This window comes from Protomyctophum parallelum (genome assembly GCF_964188405.1).
Source record: "Protomyctophum parallelum genome assembly, chromosome: 8".
Taxonomy (NCBI): domain Eukaryota; kingdom Metazoa; phylum Chordata; class Actinopteri; order Myctophiformes; family Myctophidae; genus Protomyctophum; species Protomyctophum parallelum.
In genome coordinates this window covers 25,363,156-25,378,833 of record NC_139703.1, presented here as the reverse complement: position 1 = coordinate 25,378,833, position 15,678 = coordinate 25,363,156, and the positions used below count along the sequence as shown (strand labels likewise).

Below are 15,678 nucleotides of genomic sequence, written 5' to 3'. Positions count from 1 at the left end.
CACCCAAACGACCAATACGTTTTCTTTATTATCATCAAATTGTTGCTTTATTAATAATTTGTAATTTGTACAGGGTTCATTCACGGCCAAGAATATTTTCCCAAATAGTCCTCAGTTCCACGCTTTTTTCACATTTAAATACTCATCGGCACTCTGTAGCTTCCATTCTAAGCTCGCACTCACTCATGCATTACTTATTTTCTCTCCAGCACAAATGGCACACATCACTGTTATTCTTCTCCTGCTTTCAGATGAGCATCTCGGTAGAGCGTTTGCATTCATCGCCTCCATAAACAAGTCCTCCATAACCTTAAATAAGTCATTTATTCTCGCTTTTTACCCAAGCTCATTAAACCATATTAAAGAAGCTGTCTTTTCGCACAATGGAGGGGTTTGACAAGAACAACAAAAGATGGTAGGGACTCATGAGTTGATTGTCATCATCACCTATCTTCTTGTCACTGTTGGTTACACCCGTCCCCCTCCGTCGCGTCTTCCATAGGGACATTGTTTCTTGTGTGTCCCCTTTCATGACGTCATCAGTGTCATCCCCTCCGGAGCCCTGTAGTCATTGTGGTGGTGTTAGCTGTGTTGATGGCTGCTGTAAATCCGGTCCTGTGCATCCCAGTGGATCGATATGGTGAATGTTTGTTTATATCAGTAGGTCTCAAGGGGTACCAGGGGGTGTCCCCCAGCAAATTGACTCAATTTAGCATCACAGTCAGTTTAAGGATTTCACCTGTATTATGCACTGTGGCTGTTCAAAAAGAAGAAGGCGTTTTAATGGGAACGTTTCAGTCTCTTGGTTCCCAAACATTTTAGCCCGAGATCCAAAAGAGAGACTAGACATTTGCCCAGTACCAAAACTAGTGAAAATATTTTTTTATGTATGGAATTTCTTAGTGTGTTTCTTTTTTTTTTTTTTTCTTTTTTTTCATTTAAAAACAAATCTTTTTAAATATATATTTTTAAAAATAGAATTAGATTTTTACTCAAGTCGTGACCCATAAAAATCGGTCCGTGACCCACAAATGGAAAACAGTTGGTGTTGGTGTTAGTGTTGAGACAGAGAGAGACAGGGAGAGAGCATCATTTTTAGGCTGTCTAATCTATGGTGGACCAAGAACAATTAGCACCTTTAAAAATAAACGCTTTTATTTTATTTTATATATATATATTTTATCCCACGATTTTGTAACCCATTTTTCACCCCTGTGTCAATCATCTAATGTGATCCTGGGCTCTACACACCCTCCGCCAACCTAGTCCCCATATATGGGGGACAAGGGGAGAGCAACGGACTTGAACTCATGCTTCCTTCATGCCTGAGTGTCCAAGTTGCTCCTTTACACCTGACAGGGGGGAGTTTCCCTGGTTGGACGTAGCGCGTGGAAGGAACACGTTATTCCAACCAGTTCCTTTCCCCTCCATCAGGCGCCCCGGCTGGCCAGGGGGAGGCAATAAACGCTTTTTTAACAGGTGCTCTCATAAGAAAAAAAACGGAGAACAGTTAATCATAAATAAGCTCAATTCATAAGTGCAAATGTACCACATCATTCAACCATATTAATAATCATGACCGTAAAAAAACCGCTTTACATGGGGGGCAAGAAGAAGCAACAGATAAAACAAGACTAAGGAATAAAATCAATAAACAGTGGAAAGAGTTAGCTATGGAAAAGCAATATTGAAGAGGTGGTTTTGAGGGCGGTTTAGCAATAGGTCGTGATAGATCGTCTCCTCTGGGTGGCAGATCGACCCTTTCGACGCTGCGAGTGATGAGATGTGTCTGCGTATAGAAGCTTTTTTCCCCCTTTCTCTCACTTCTTTTAAGAAGGTCTTCCTGAGGTTTGTTAAGTTCTATGTTGTATTCTTTTTTTGAGTGGTGCAACCACTCCTATAAACTGCTATGTGTGTGGCTTTGTCCCTGGGTCCCTGGCTCTGTCCTGTGTCCCTGGCTGTGTCAGAGCACGGAAATAGCGTGTACAGTACAGTACAGTACAGCACCACTCACTTCACACGGGTGCGATTTTTAATCCACTAGCTGGTAGTGGGTAACCACGCTGTATGAACCTAGCTGTCATATTGTCAGCTTGTTTAAGCAGCACAGGCACCAATGAGATCAATCTTGGTTTTGCTTGAGGTGGATTTCAGTCGTTACAGCATCCACAGAAACCTGTGGCCTGTGGAATGATGTTACCACAGGTGCGCGTCGCTGTTTGACGACGTTGCGTAGAGTGGTCCTAATGGGCAAAAGAGGTGGCTGAAACAAATGTGCCTGAATATTGAATAATGCATACTTTTATATTAACTGTACAATATGTGAAGACATTGAGGGCAGTATATTTAGCCTAGACCTAAGGCAGAGTACTTATGAGTAGTCTGTGGAAGTGTGGAGGCAAGTGGAGTGCTGGTAAGCTCGGCCCTGGCAACCAGACACCACGTCGACCTTATTCTGATTCTGGTAGTGGGAGAACGGGGCAGCGTCGATATGCAAGTAAACGAAACCCCCATACAGTCCCAATTATGGAAGGGTTTCTACTAGTCTTTTTCAACACTACCCCCCCAGGGGATGTTCAGAAAATATCGTGGGTGGTTGAAGGAATATCTTTAAAGCGGGGGCATTGAGTTGATCTTGGTGGCATTTGCATTTCTTGTGGTTTGCGTTGTCACACAGAGAAAACATTGTTATACACGCTTGCTTTTTTTATTGGCATCAACTTTAATTCTCAGCTCGTACTCACTCACTCACGCATTACTTATTGTTTCTTCCTCTCACCTTTAGTGATTTCCTTCTAATACTAATACACAACACAGACACATGGTACACAAAACAGAAATTGCAATTACATGTAGTTTTAGAAATTTAATAATCTATTTTTTTGTGAAGTATCCTTTAACAGTTTATAATATGTGCTATCCAAACAAGTCCCAGGCACAAAAACTTCTAAAAAGGATATATGTATTTATTCATAGTTCTTCTTTATTTTTTGTCTATTCATTGCCTATTCCCCCATGTATAGAGTCACTGCTGTCTGCCGAGCCCTCTTGTTGGTCTGGGGAGGGAGTAGGTAGACGACCACATGTCTCCTCCGATACACGGTGTCACGAAGTCACCCGTCACTTCTTTTCACCTCACAGTGAGGGCTTTCACCAAGAGGGCAGCCATGACACATGCAGAGGATCACTATCCCAGTGGTTTTCAAACTTTTAAATGTTACGGAAGGACCAAATGGACAAGCCAGGAGAAGGAAGGGTAATAATACAGCTTCAGCTTGTATATCGAACCCACGTTCTTGCGAGCATCCGCTATACAAGTCTCAATAGCAGTTGTTCCCAAAAGAGAAATTTGATATCTCCCCGGTACCCAAACTAGTGAAAATAGCAGATCTACAAGCTCACAACGCGTCGCTTCGCACCACATTGTGAGTTTGTAGATCGGCTATTTTCACTACTTATTAAACATGTTTTGTTATTTATGGAATTTCTTAGATCTTTGGTCGATTTCTTCATGAGATTTCTGAAAGAAATCAATTTAGTTTTATTTATGTTTTTGGGAATGCTTTTTGAAATAAACGTTTATAAATAAACCATAATAACTAATAACTAAACGTAGGAAACCAAAAATAAAGGGACCCATAAAAACGTGTCCCCGACCCACTGTTTGGGAAGCCGTGTTCTACAGTACCGCTGTGTACTGATGGTAGTACCTGCTTCTTTCCCCTCTCTGTCCGTCACAGTCCATTCTGATTATCTTCGTATTGACGTGTCTCTTGTGTGCTGAAGAGAGAGGCTGATTGAAGATGGCTACAGCCCTCTTGGGTACATTATACACTTCAGCGGGGAGGCCTGGCTGAACAAATTGAATCAATCTTGCGCCTGACCAGTAGTGGCTACTCTGTCAGATGATTTCTCTTTCCATTTCATGTCATGCCAACTCTCCCGACTAGCTCGCACTCCCATCAGCATTACGTTCCATCTCTTTCATATATATATATATATATATATATATATACGCTTTGCTGAACACTGCCACAGAGCAAAAGACCAGGTCATTTCGGATATTCTTCTGTGTAGACTACCCTGCCCATCAAGAGGAACAAGACCTCTCACATTTCCAGATGTTCTGAGCAGGGACACAGGACTTGCTGTGAATGAACTTGGTGTGGCGATGACCAACGGAGACCAGTGGAAGCGGCTTGTGTCGCAGATCTCGAGGGCACTCGAAGGATGATGATGATATATATCGGTATATGTGTGTATATGGCATGGCACACATGGTGGGTGTGTGTGTGTGTGTGGCGCTAATGTGGCAAACCCCTGGAGTGGTAGACAAAACAGGAAAGGGCGCACACCAGTGTTGGTGAGGTGCTGGCCTAAGGCAGTAAATAAGTAAAAAAGAGGCTGCACACTCGTAGCCACGATGCTGTATTTGTATTAGTAACCAACGTTTCGGCCTTTCGGCCTTCTTCAGGGAATACACAAGCCATATGACAAACACACACTTATAGGGGAGCAACAACAGGTGGACTCCATGTGGTCGTCATCAGGAAAAACCAATCAAGTGATTGGGAAGCCATTTTGAGGCAAGTGACAATGCATAGATACCAAATATAACCAGAATAGATAAAAATTCATTCAATGCACAAGAAGTGTTTACTGTTTAGTCATGTGCAATAATAAATACCTTTTTAAGTCAATGGTTAAATATTTGCAATAGCATTTTTATATTAATTTAAGAGATTTAAATACATTTAATAAATATTAGAAATCTAGAAAAAGCTGGGGAGACAGACTATATTAGATATACAGAGAAAACACCCAAAACACTATGAAAGGTAAATAAATTAAATGGAACAGGGCAGTTCTTAGGTCACACTCATGAAAGAGAGAAGGCCGGATTGGTAGGGCACCTGAGGGTCTGTTAAATTATATAGACCATACTTATTACATTTCAATATCATAAATATAACCCATATTTTGTACAGAGTCAACACAAACATTTGCAGTAAACACTGGAGGATACAGGTAGAGGGGAATAGGTTTGAAAAAAAGGTTTGCAAACATTAAGCTCTACCAACTGTCACAGGAAAACTCTTAAATCAATGTTAAGGCCGCAAGGGTGTTGAGGGTTGATATCCAGTAGGATTCTCTCTTCAGCAGTGCTTTGTCATGATCACCCCCTCTTCTGTTGGCAGTGATCAGTGCTTCATTTATTTTGCACAGGGAAGTAAATCCCTATATTTTGAGCGTGTGTACATTAGGGATTAGTGGCATGAAAACATAAGCGCCCCACCGGAACATCCTGTCATCCACATTCTATTGGGCGGCGCCCCCAGAGGCAAATTCAAAGGAAACAAACAGCTGAGGGCGCTGTTTAAAAAAATATATTATACATTTTGCCGATGGGTTCCCGGATTGGGGAGAAACTGATGTCATCAACATCGTCGCCCCGCACTGTTTCCCTCCTCATCGAACTGATCAAATTAATCTATTATAAAAAAATGCTCAATGTTAACACGGTGGCTCAGTCTGTAGAGATGTCGCCTCACAGCTAGAAGGTCCCAGGTTCGATTCACGCTGTCTCACACAAAATACGCTCACAGAAAACATGCAATAATCCTGGTCTCATCAATAGTATAATCGCTAGGAAAATAATTGATACTTTCAGCCCTAGTGTTTACTATCTATAAATAATATTGCCTTTTGCCGTTGACCCTCTCTCACTTGCTCTTGGCGTAACACTTGGCATAATCTCGTAACTCTTTCCCATTTCTCTATTCTCTCGGCCACCTCTCACCTTCCTTGCAGCGCATCACACTGTGACACTTTGTGAGCTTGTAGATCGGCTATTTTCGGTGTGTAACACCGGCGCGCAACCAAGTATAAATTCGACATGGCCTGCATTTACTGCCTCTGTCACTCTTGTCTCGTTGGCAACCTTTTCCATTCCGCTGGGCAATCTCATCAAGTGCTGTCTGCCCGCTTAGGGTGACCTCGCTTCCAGCTAAAATAGACAGGTACGCGTTTGGATTGTGAAGCACTTCAAAAGATGCCCCGCATGATGGGCACTTGTTGACGGAATGAGATGCCGGAGCTGTCCAGATGGCTCTTTCTCCAGGCGGCCTGCTTCGCTAACTCCCAGCACGGCATGTGCCGGCCGGCTCCATTCAAATGCACCTGGAGGAGACAACGAGTATATTTTTGGTGTTTTATTGCTATGAAAATGTGAAAGGGGAGAGACAGTAGGGGGTTGTTTCTTGACTGAGGCGTATCCAATGTTGTTTGTTGGCCCAACTCGAGCATGAAATTATACCCCCGCAGATATTCACCCTTGGTTTCTGATTATCGATGGTTCACTGCTGTGACTTCACAAATTAGACTTTAGGCATTTAGCAGACGCTCTTTCCCAGAGGGACTTGCTCAGTGCAGGAGCAAATAGCATGGTGAACAAACAGCAGGGTGAACGGTCACATAGGATGCATACAAAACTATTGTGTGCTACAAACTAGGACACTAGGACATCAAACCTGACCTTTTTGCCAGGTGCTTGAAAAGCGCCTGAACTACATTTGCTACTACCTCTAGTAGCGACCGTACTGGACACTTTTTCATGATTGGCTGCCTCGTCTCTAGGCTGCCTCTAAGCCAATGGGAGACTTACCCATAAAACCCATAGTCTGAATTTCTGAAAGGCATAAAACCCATACTCTGAGCGCTCGCCACAGGAAGCTGTGAGCTGAGGCAGAGACTGCAGCACACACACTGATTATACTGTAGATGTTCATAAACGAGAGCTTTCTACACCTGGTAGTTATGACTGAGTCATTCTTGTTTCTTGTGTTTTTCTTCTTTTTATTTTGCTCTGTGATATTGTTGGCTGGCACACACTTATTACAGGGCCAGCGTCGGAAAGAGACCATCTGTGAGGTCACTCGGGTCAGATATACTGCATGGTGTTTTGACTCATGGCTTGTGATTCAGCAAGCCAGTGGAATGCTCAAAACTAACTTCCTCTTATTCGTTGTGCACAAGTGACTTATTGTCTTAATTGGAAGACGGAACGGAATCCATCCGACAATGACCTATTTATGCACAGCATCGTTAGCTTAATTTCAGTGCCAACATGCCCTTCCACGAGTGACTGTGAAAGCAGTTTTCTGTGAGGGACTAATTTAAATGTTGCTTTGCTGCGCGAGCACCCTCTCAGCGTTTGCGCTAACGAGAAGCTTGTTTACTAATTGCAAGCTTACTTTGAGATTGGTCACCTCGCCGAATCGGCTTGTCGTCATTTTCACAACAACAGAACCTCCCCCCCTCCCACGCGCTCCCCTCATTACCCGCACTGACACTGACCTTTCCTAGGTGCTTGTTTTCTATTGTCCTACTGTGAAGCTATCGAACGGTGGATTCTTTTTAGGTTAACGGGGATTATTATCGGATTGCCAGGTTTCCATGCCAGGTTACCCTATAGCCTATATAGAACAGCCGTCCCCAATCTGTGGGCTGCGGGGCCATTTGGATGTTGCCATTGGGCACCCAAATAATTGACAAAGCACTAACATTGTGTTGATAATATAACATAAAAAGAAATGTATAGTATATATTTTTTGTAAAAACGGTTCTCAAACATTTTCAAGCCAAGGACCCCCAAATTGCATTTGGCTGTGGACCCGCCCCATCTGAAAATGTTTTGACCCAGAAGAGATGATTGCAGCGCAGCACAAAGTGATGTGCTATTTATAACAGCCAACATATGAATGGATAAGGTGGCTAAAATTATTTTGAAGCTTTGTTAACTACTTTTGCTGGGGACCCCCTGGAACCCGCCAAGGACCCCACTTTGAGAACCACTGCCTTAACACATTTTGGGCGGGAACTCCATTTGGTGTTTTAACTAAGCATTATGTTATACTTTAGCTATTGAAAAATAGCAGATCTACAAGCTCATAGCGCGCCACCGAGTGGCGCGCTATGAACTTGTAGGTCTGCTATTTTTGAAAAACCGTAAAAATGCGGCACAAATCTTTCAATATATATTCTTTCAGAGCGAACGTTTTTATTTATTTCGACGTCGGGACTAAATGGGTTAAAGTACAACATTGGTTCCATTGATCCAAGATGGAACACAATCCATTGATTGGTCGTTAAAATAAGCATCCTCTGAAAATGCAGCCCGCCCTTCTTTGACTAGCTGCAGTGTGAAGTGGTCAAATGAGTTACACGGTATTATGGTAGGCCCAGGTCCAGAAAATCTTGGGAACCACTGCTATAGAAGACTAATGGCAGCAATTCCATTTTTATTAATATAATATACAGCAACAAATGTGGGTGTAGGGCTAACTGCATGAACATGAAGCTACTGTAGCAGAGAGAAATAAACTGAATATCTTCTAAATGTATCCATAATTTTCTTTGTGGAGGAGTGGGGGACTTAACAATTTCAAGTTTATTGTCACATCACACGTATAAAGGTGCAAAAGAGTGCAAAAATATTTTCACAACTATTCATAAGAATAGAGAAAAGAGCAAAGTCTGATTACAAACACTATATATACACTAGATATACAGTGCATATATTAATACATGTACTGCCGGAGTACACCAAATATTTAGTGTCCTAAATGCGGAAGTGCTAACTCGCCAGAAGGCGCCTGAATCGATTCCGTGTTAAACCCCAGCTGCACGCGCTTAAAAATGCCTGCAGTTCCAGCTTTGTCCAGTAGAGTGGGGTGGCTTCAACGTTGGCCAGCCGCTCTGGAGCATGAAAGGGCCATAATGTGTTGGCAGGAGACCAAAAGTGACATCACCATCAGTGTTGATTTCGTTGACCAATACTATAACTATAATAAAATGTTCGTCAACTACCTTTTTCCACTGATAAAAACTAAATGAAAACTAAAAAAAAACTAAGACTAAATATACTGACAATTTCGTCAACAAATGCAAACTAGACTAAAATGTTAGGAAGGGACTAGTGGAGAAGAGATACAGTAGAACTAAAAGACAAGTCATTTTACACACACATAAATATATACTGTAAATGCACCATTTACCACTTGGTTGCATGCTTGTAGATCGGCTATTTCCACTTCAGCAAGTGTAAAATGAGCCATTGCGAGGGCATCAAGGCCCGCCAAAATACATTTTAGTCAAGTAAATCGACTGTAGATTTAGTCGACTAAAATCTTATGTTTAGTCGACTAAAACTAGACTCGACACTAAAACATTCCAGTTGACTAAAATGTGACTAAAACTATGGTAAATGAAAACTATTCAAGAGACTGACTAAAACTAAAATCTAAATTTGCTGTCAAAATCAACACACTGGACCAAAAGTGACCTCATCATCATGCCTCTTCTCTCTGTATGTCCCATCTGTCATCCCCCCCCCCCTCCCTGTTCCAGGCTGTCCCTGCTGGAGGAGTGGCGCGGCGTTCGGGACGACGAGCTGTCCAAGCTCAGCGGGATCAAAGGCTGCATTTTCGTCCACGCCGGAGGCTTCATCGGCGGGAACGGGACGCAGGAAGGAGCCCTGGAGATGGCCCGGAGAACGCTGCAGGCCGCGGCCCAGCCACCTGCCAACGGTAGCGGCTGACCAGCACCTCACCGCGACAACGCAACGCACAGTCAGCACACCATCAGTGGTGGAAAAACACTACTCGGATGTCCCTGCTCAAGTAAAAGTATCACTAACGCAATTTAGTAAATGTCCGTAATTAAAAAAATTACAACTACCAAAAGTATTGGTATGAAAATATACTTGAAGTACCAAAAGTAAACTTACTCATATGCATACATCAGAATGTCCCAGTTTCACAGGTTTTCAAATGGATACAAATCTTGTGAAAATAGCAATCTACAAGCATGTGAGCTTGTAGATCGGCTATTTTCACAAGGCCAAAATGTATATAGGGCTGAAGTGGTATGTTTTGTTATAATAATCTAAATCTACAGTAAGTAACTAGTGACTAATGTTTTCAAATAAATGTAGTGGAGTAAAAGTACAACTTTTGCCTCTGAGATGTAGTGGAGTAGAAGTATGTGCAACAACTGCAGACCAGAATTATAATAATTGAGACTAGACAAAGAATCCGATCCAATAATTTGTTTGGTAATGCTCAAGAAAACAAAACAAAAAAGTACTTAAGTACAGTGTTTAAGTAAATGTACTTACTTTACACCACTGCACACAATTTTCACTCTTTGTAATTCTGTTTTATGCTACGATGCCAGTTGTGTGGCTTGCAAAGGCTGGTGGTAAAGTTGTCATTTTTTCCCATTAGCACATTTTGTTTATTCGTTATGTAGGAGAAAAGAAATGTGACGTGTTGTGAGCTTGTAGATTGGCAACAATTCAAGACATTTTGTGTTGTGTTCTTTTATAATAAAAGACCATTTGGGTGATATGGCTGGGTCCAGTGATTTGTTCGTTTCTTTAGTTGTTTTGTAGTGGGATTATATACAATTGCCTCCACAGTTTAGTCAGCCTGACAGCTGGTAAACCTGCCCTTGAGGCGACACACTAAAAATAGGGATTAAGGGGCACAGGGACAAGGAAAACCCAAGGCTATAGAAAATGTCCACAAGAAGGAACATTTTGGCCAGTGTGTGGTCTGCAAACGGTTTACTCAGCGTGGTCCTGATGTAATGGGTCCTTTGTAGAGCCAGGCAGAAATCGGTTTGCAGAGGCGTCTACGTTCTGGTCTTTTGTTCTTATTTTCTATACATTTGAATGTTATTTTGCAGATTAATTTGATTTTAAATTGACACTTCTTTCTGCAAACATTAATCACTTTTAAAACAGGCCTCCCTTTTTTGGCTATGTCATTAGAGGTGAAAGGTTTAAAAAATAATCTACAGTACAAGCTCACAACACATGCTTGTAGATTGGCTATTTTTGCAATTGGGGTTAGTGGTCACTTTTTTCCCACCCTCTATTTTTGAGTGGTCCAAGGAACACCAATGTCCGTGTTCACCTATGAACTACATTGTAGTCGGAATGGCGGTGCGTCGGACTCGGAATGCCACTCCGTTCCCGCAACCCCTCGTGGCACCTGTTTCATTTGGTTTCTACTGTTATCATATTAATTTGTAAATGCCACAGCAGCTACAAATTAACTAATAATTTATTCTTAACAACGTCTGCCCATGCAGCTCATCATCTCTTCCACTCAATGCTATTCATTGTTGTGCCCACTTGTCTTGTCACTGCGCTCATTCTTCCGTCAACCCTCGACTCTAGGGGTGCAACAGTTGGGAACGAAAATGTTTTAGTGAAAATAGCAGATCTATAAGCTCACAACATGTTGTGAGGTTTTAGATCTTCTATTTCCAATCATGTGATTAATCGGAAAAGTAGGCTATTCAATAGAATAATCGCTAAGAAGATTAACAATAGTTGCAGTTCATAGACTTTTATTTATAGTAGAGAGAGAGACAGGAAGAGAGAGGGGAAGTGACATGCAGCAAAGGCCATGGGGACCAGGAGTCGAACCCGTGTCCGGCTGGCTTAGCAGCCTAGGTATACCCTGGTCAATAGACTTTAGGGTCCGCAGTAAATGCAGGTGTGATGGATACTGATGATGTCCATGGTGTCTTGACCACTTTCCACCTGGAGATTTTGGGCATGTCACAGCCTAGGCTAGCTATATACAGTATATATAATTCCAATGGCACGTCTATAAACTCATATTTTGTCTTCTCTCTCGATTCAGTTTTGAGAAGTCGTTGAGGACTGTTACAGGCTTACAGCTACCCGCTTTTGAAGTATTTTCTGCCTGCATGGTGCATGCACCCACCCACCCTGTCTGTCACTATGCATAGATATGGAAAATATCACCACCTCCTCCGCACAGGGAACAAGCCATTGCAACCACCTCTTCCCAAAGCATGTGTGATCAGAATAATTCATAACCAAGTGGACAGGACTCTCTCTTCCCCATCCCATTCTAGAGAGTCTCAGCTGCCTAGTATATATGTTCTCCATTGTCCTCAGAATCATCTAGTAATATTGGGAATATAAATCAGATATCATTGTAATCTAGATCAAATATTGTAATATATAGAAATAGATTATATATAAATGGACCCGTTACACTCTCTGAGTTACAGTCAGACCCATAGTGGTCCATTTGGTTGTACGAATTCCAATCTGGCTTCAGAACATCTCACTCCACTGACCCTCTATTTGATCAAACCCGAGTTGGATGCTGGCACATACTGTGGCATGGTCATGCTGGACCCCCAAAAAGCTTTTGAGACCGTGAACCACTCCATACTGGTTAAGAAGCTAAAAGCAATTGGTTTTGATCACATCAGTGAGCTGGATGCAATCCTACCTGGAGGGGAGAGAACAGATGGTGGAGGTGAACGGTACTGGGAAAAACTTAATCCATTCTTTTTGGATCAAACAGTAGCCTAATCTACAGCAAGGCAGATGGATTCTTGGTTAGAGTGGGTCGTCCACAGTAAAAGTCTTTGTATTGAGTTGTGCTTTCATGTGAAATGTAACCATTCTGCAAACTGTTAATAAATACTTCAATCAATCAATCAATCAATCAATTATCATTTAGCTGGGGGGGACCCACTGGAACCCTCTCAAGGACCCCTATGGGTCCCGGACCCCACTTTGGGAACCACTGACTGGCCTAGAGTGAACTTGGAAAATAGAGCATGGGCCCATGCAATAAAGTGAGGAGCAGCATGTGGTATAATATGTTTGAAGCCTGAAGGCACAGTCTTTCTGAACAGTACACCACACTATACCAACTCCATTCTACAATCTCCCTCTCGATTCAATTGTCTCCCATGTCTCTTTAAGAGAGAGAGAGAGAGAGAGAGAGAGAGAGAGAGAGAGAGAGACTTCCCTCGAATCCCTCCGCATCTTGCCAGTGTCATTCAACACCGTTGAAGCGAACCGATCGAGTAGGCTACGCGCAGAGGATCATGATTTGGAGCACAGCAGACTTCCAGCGACCCAGAAAAGGGAACTTTGAATACAATCCATAAACATCATCTGGACTTCAATTTAAAATCGATACATCTTACAGGTATGTACCTATTATTATTTATTATTTTTCTTCCCATTATAACTTATAACTGACTAACTGACTAATTAAATAAATTGGATATGACCAATTTAAATGTAGGCATTTAGCAGACGCACTTAATAGAGAGCGACTTAATTGGAATAACAACACGGCAATCAAATGCATACTTCATCTATATAGGATCAATAGTAGGCTACTATATGAACCCAACATCCATCTAACAGTAGAAAATGAAACTGTAGGCTAGCTATATACAGTAGAATAGAATGCTATATATCTACATTACCTTATTTTAGCCTTTATTTGCATAGGGTACGCCTGCAAGGTCGTCAGTCGTCACCGTAGGCTACGTAGCACTTGTCTGTTTTGTTTTCCACATGCAGCTATGGCCAATTTATTTAACTCTTAAACTGCTTAAGTTAACTTTCCCACTTTTATCAAGTCTGAATCGTCCGCACACCAGACACAAGCATGCACGCACACACGCAATGCACGTGTGGTGATTCACACCATGAATGAGATTCCATACATGCAGTAGCCTATAGGCTACCTTTTCAGTCACTTTACTAAAGATATGTTTAAATGTTCACTTCACACATCAGAAAAATATCGCCAATTTCTATCTCAGCCTGAGAGAGACCCAAATTCCCTGACCTCATAGTTATTGTATATTTTAACCCAGCTCAGATTTTTTTTTCTACAGAATAATCATATCCATGGATTTCTCAATCAATGCACCATCCATCTACTTTAAAGTGATAACTCTTTTTTTGCCACCCCCTATTTGTATTTATTTATTCATTCATTCATTCGTTCTGAAATGGCCCATCTGCCCCAACAGTTGATCATTGTGGGATTTGAGATTCCCATGGTCTTGTTTCTGTCTCCACCCTCTTGTCTGTGATTGATCTACTCTACACTCACATTATTGATTTAAACTCGCTCTGATGGCAGATAAAACCCTGCAGGGACAGCAAAGTGCCAGCTGTCTTGCCACACAAATCACAATATCTATGGACCATTAACAGTATGTAATACACCAGCCTATACTGATATAATGCTCTCTAAATTATCTTAATTGCACAATGTAATAATGTATGATTCATGGTGTCAGAGAGATTCTGAATTATTTTTTAAATTGTAGCCTATAATATACTTAGGGGTAAATAATATCAATGTATGGACTAGTAAAGTATACTGCTCAGAGTCAGAAGTAGGTGTAATGGTGGAAGGACATTTTACATTGAAAGCATAAAGAACCCTAGCTCTGGTCCATAGCTCTAATGTGTTGCAGTTAGACTAGAGCCATGTTACTCTCGACTTCCGCCACTCGCATGAATGCAGACCAGCCTCTCGTCTTTAGCGTAAATAAAAATAACGTTTTTGCTACTCACCAAAACAAAGGCGGGTTGTGTCATTAGAAAGCCTACTTTCCTTAGTGGACGCACTCTGAGCTCCCCACCACATCCCAGAAAGGGATTTTTTTTTCTCTATTCTCTATGAGGCAATTCTCTGGGCAATATCGGTAGAAGGCGCAGTGGAGTAACTATCTTTTTCCGGTGGAAACAAAATCCCCTTTCGGCCAAAAAGTACCGTTTATACGTGTGGTGGGGGGCTCAGAGTGCTCCCACTAAGGAAAGTAGGCTTTCTAATGACACAACCTGCCTTTGTTTTGGTGAGTAGCAAAAACGTACTTTTTATTTACGATAAAGACGAGAGGCTGTTCTGCATTCATGCGAATGGCGGAAGTCGAGAGTAACATAATAGCTCTAAATGCAACGCATTAGAGATATATGGACCAGAGCTAAGAGAACCCAAGAGACTGTACATTAAGTGTCTGGTGCTGGGAGTCTGGTGCAACGCACAGGTCCTGGTGGTACTCCTGGTGAGAGCAGGAGGGCCCCGGACAGAGCCTAGTCCCTCCACATGCCAGAATTGTACCTCCCAGTCCCGGCAGAGTAGTTCAAAGTCAAAGTCAACTCAGTCAATTGTCCATTGTTTGACTTTGAGTCCGTTTTGTGTTTGATTGTGTTTGTGTGTGGTGTTTGGGTGTGTTCTCTTCTCCGCGTCATCAATGCCCATACCTGAGGCGGGGTTGGCGAAAGGGCCTTTCTGTGTGGAGTTTGCATGTTCTCCCGTGTCCCCTAGGGTAGGTACCCTCACAAAAAACATGCAGTAATCCTGGTGTCTAAACTGCCAGCCGGGGCATCTGATGGAGGGGAAAGGGGTGCCGTGTCATTAGTCAGAAGGTTAATTGTTCCGAAATTACTTTCCCTATCTCTAACCCTAACCTAAACCTAACCGCAAGCACTTGAGCAAACCTAAACCTAACCGCAAGCACGGGAGCAGTGCATGTTCGGACTAACGGGACTTCGGATCTATGGGCAGTTTCCGGGGAAAGGAACCCCCCCAGGTTGGCAGAAGTGTTGCGTCCAGGATTATATTAGATAATTGACACTGGGTAAAAAAATACAAATCAAACAAACATCAAATGAAAACAACCAAATCAAACAAAACAAACATTTCAAACTAACAATTGTCACTCACCAATTCATCATCAACAGCTCATCAAGCTCAGTTTAACAGCTCAAAACCAATGTTGATCAGTGTTAGTATAATGTATGAT

At 42.1% G+C, this 15,678-nt stretch overlaps 1 protein-coding gene across 2 annotated transcripts in view; it reads left to right on the top strand.

Annotated features, from left to right (window-relative positions):
* LOC310863098 (MYG1 exonuclease-like) overlaps positions 1–15,678 on the top strand; it is a 293,850-nt gene that overhangs the window by 15,663 nt on the left and 262,509 nt on the right. The window contains exon 7 of one of the 2 annotated variants that reach the window (XR_014569638.1): positions 9,409–10,157. Coding sequence is in view for 1 of the 2 variants with exons in the window: in XM_083771222.1 (XP_083627348.1) it covers positions 9,409–9,598 (190 nt within the window). In the remaining variant the exon portion in view is untranslated. Of the gene's footprint in view, positions 1–9,408; positions 10,408–15,678 lie in introns of those variants that run through there. The other variant, XM_083771222.1, reaches the window with a different exon arrangement.